The following is a 2,784-nucleotide window of genomic DNA, read 5'->3' as shown; positions in this document are numbered from 1 at the left end:
AAATGGAGACATAAAAAGTTGAGATCTTATTTAGATGTGGTCTGAGATGGCCCCAACAACAAACAAAGTTAAGACCGACTGAAATGGAGGCATAAAAAGTTGAGATCTTATTTAGATGTGGTCTGAGATGGCCCCAACAACAAACAAAGTTAAGACCGACTGAAATGGAAGCATAAAAAGTTGAGATCTTATTTAGATGTGGTCTGAGATGGCCCCAACAACAAACAAAGTTAAGACCGACTGAAATGGAGGCATAAAAAGTTGAGATCTTATTTAGATGTGGTCTGAGATGGCCCCAACAACAAACAAAGTTAAGACCGACTGAAGTGGAGGGATAAAAAGTTGAGATCTTATTTAGATGTGGTCTGAGATGGCCCCAACAACAAGCAAAGCTAAGACCGACTAAAATGGAGGCATAAAAAGTTGAGATCTTATTTAGATGTGGTCTGAGATGGCCCCAACAACAAACAAAGTTAAGACCGACTGAAATGAAGGCATAAAAAGTTGAGATCTTATTTAGATGTGGTCTGAGATGGCCCCAACAACAAACAAAGTTAAGACCGACTGAAGTGGAGGCATAAAAAGTTGAGATCTTATTTAGATGTGGTCTGAGATGGCCCCAACAACAAGCAAAGCTAAGACCGACTAAAATAGAGGCATAAAAAGTTGAGATCTTATTTAGATGTGGTCTGAGATGGCCCCAACAACAAACAAAGTTAAGACCGACTGAAATGGAGGCATAAAAAGTTGAGATCTTATTTAGATGTGGTCTGAGATGGCCCCAACAACAAACAAAGTTAAGACCGACTGAAATGGAGGCATAAAAAGTTGAGATCTTATTTAGATGTGGTCTGAGATGGCCCCAACAACAAACAAAGTTAAGACCGACTGAAATGGAGACATAAAAAGTTGAGATCTTATTTAGATGTGGTCTAAAATGGCCCTATAATTTTTGGGAAAGATGGTGACAACCTTCTCGTGGTCTTTCCTGTGAAGTGTAGTGAACTAAATCATACACAAACCAATGTCACCCGAAAATTTATTTTGTAATACAATATATATTAAAAAAATGCCAAAATTAATTCTGTTGCATGTTTTAAATCATGAAATTGATTTTGTTCCTTTTTCCCGCCGCATTAATGTATTTTTTGTGCATTTAAGTTTATGTATAATTCAGGCCTAGTTCCGTAAATACCTTTGCAGTTTTTGTTTTTTTATTGATAATAGCAAGTTTTGTTAAAACATTGTTGTTATAAAATAAAGTAAAAAAATTAAACCTTTGATTATTACTTAGATTATAGTCTTTAATACAAAGTAATTAAATTTGGTTAGATGTTTTTTGTTTCTATTAATTCCTAGCTTTCAAATATCAAAGTGATACTTTTTTTCATAACTGATAACTTTTAATTTGTTAAAATGCTGCCATTCTCAATTTGCCCTTATAAAACATAATCTTAAAATGAAGGTACGATGACTATTATACCTTTTAAACGCCTAGGTTTTATAAACCACTCAGTTTTAAACAAAAATTATTTTATTTTGGATGGAGGCTTGGGGGAGCTGGAGTCCTTCACAGAAAGAGGGGCTCGGCAGTTCGGAGGGCCAGTGGTGGGAGAGGGGTACAAGTTTTTACTTAAATAGTTCATTTCTGTCCCCCCACCACTGACCCACCTTTTCCGGTCTTCACTTGCATATCTACAAAAAAAGTTTTAATGTTTTTTTAAACCATTCTAAATCGGTAAAATAAAAATTAAGAAGTTACTTTGATGTTGAATCCCCAGCAGGTTTTACTGCCGATCCCCTCTTCTGCTGTCTTCTCCAGCGAGCCCCCTTGCCTCCATGTGTATTTGTTTTTCTTTAAAAAAATATATACCGTATAAGCATTTTGCACTAACAGAATTACAATAAATTAAAAGGTCTACCAAACATTTAAAAAACAGTGTTACTTTTAACAGCATCATTTATTTTAGATTTAGTAAAATGCTTAAAAAAAATTTAAAAAACAATGTAAAAAAAATAACTTACTCGCCAAGTCTATTTTTGATACTGTTTGTAGATTTTCTAAAAAAATATAAACTTTATTAGCATTTTGCACTAACATAATTACCAAATATTTAAAATGCAGTGTTACTTTTAACAACACATTTATTTTAAATTCAGTAAAATGCAAAAAAAAATTAAAACAGCAAAAATAACTCACAGTTTATCTTCAATCCCTCCTCCAGATTCTAGGAGAGCCAGGTTATGAGCAACAGGGGGATTTGCAAGAGCTTTAAAATGCTTCTGCATTCCCCCTGTTGCCGTGTAAAAAGAAACCTGGCCCTCAAATGTGTTTCCTGAAAAGTTCATTTCGAATTTGCAAACAAAGAATTTTCCAAAAATTTTCCAAACATATATATGCAAACGTAAAATTTTATAACTGAATAATTCTTTAGATTTACGCGGTAAAAACTCCCATTGTTATTTAAAAGCATATATTGTTATTTTTGTGTTACGGAACAGAGATTACTGTTACGCAACAGAGAATACCAACAGCCAATCACGTACGATATTTTGGTCAGGTTGATTAAGCCAGACTCCGATAGCACATGGACAGTAAACCAAGCATAACGAAATATCTAAAAAAAGTGGTAAACGCACTTTATAATAAAAAAATATATATAAATTTATTTTTAAAAGTGGTGTGTTAGTAATTTAATGTTATAGTTTTGTAAAATGACTAAAAAACTTTATTAATAATTTACAAAGTTTTAACGTTATATGTGGCAAAGAAACTGAAAAATT

The 2,784-nt window shown here is 33.1% G+C and overlaps 1 protein-coding gene across 1 annotated transcript; it reads right to left on the bottom strand.

The window, feature by feature from the left end:
- Positions 1 to 1,529: 1,529 nt before the first annotated feature.
- On the bottom strand, positions 1,530 to 2,449 carry LOC145745915 (uncharacterized). The gene is made up of 4 exons (XM_082564096.1): positions 2,201 to 2,449; positions 2,026 to 2,061; positions 1,763 to 1,855; positions 1,530 to 1,695 (listed from the first exon to the last, which is right to left on the bottom strand). The coding sequence occupies exons 1-4, from the start codon at positions 2,347 to 2,349 to the stop codon at positions 1,530 to 1,532; spliced, it is 444 nt and encodes a 147-aa protein (XP_082420222.1). The 5' UTR covers positions 2,350 to 2,449.
- Positions 2,450 to 2,784: the final 335 nt, after the last annotated feature.

This window comes from Corella eumyota, chromosome 3 (assembly GCF_963082875.1).
Source record: "Corella eumyota chromosome 3, kaCorEumy4.1, whole genome shotgun sequence".
NCBI classification, from domain to species: domain Eukaryota; kingdom Metazoa; phylum Chordata; class Ascidiacea; order Phlebobranchia; family Corellidae; genus Corella; species Corella eumyota.
This window is presented reverse-complemented; position numbering and strand designations above follow the sequence as displayed.

Excerpts from the sequence above, each read along its gene's own strand:
- LOC145745915 (XM_082564096.1), bottom strand. The coding sequence starts at position 2,349 with ATGAACTTTTCAGGAAACACATTTGAGGGCCAGGTTTCTTTTTACACG. Across the intron at positions 1,856-2,025 it reads ATCAAAAATAGACTTGGCGA|AAAAACAAATACACATGGAG; the intron begins GTAAGTTATTTT and ends ATTTTTTTAAAG. Across the intron at positions 1,696-1,762 it reads GCTGGGGATTCAACATCAAA|ATATGCAAGTGAAGACCGGA; the intron begins GTAACTTCTTAA and ends CTTTTTTTGTAG.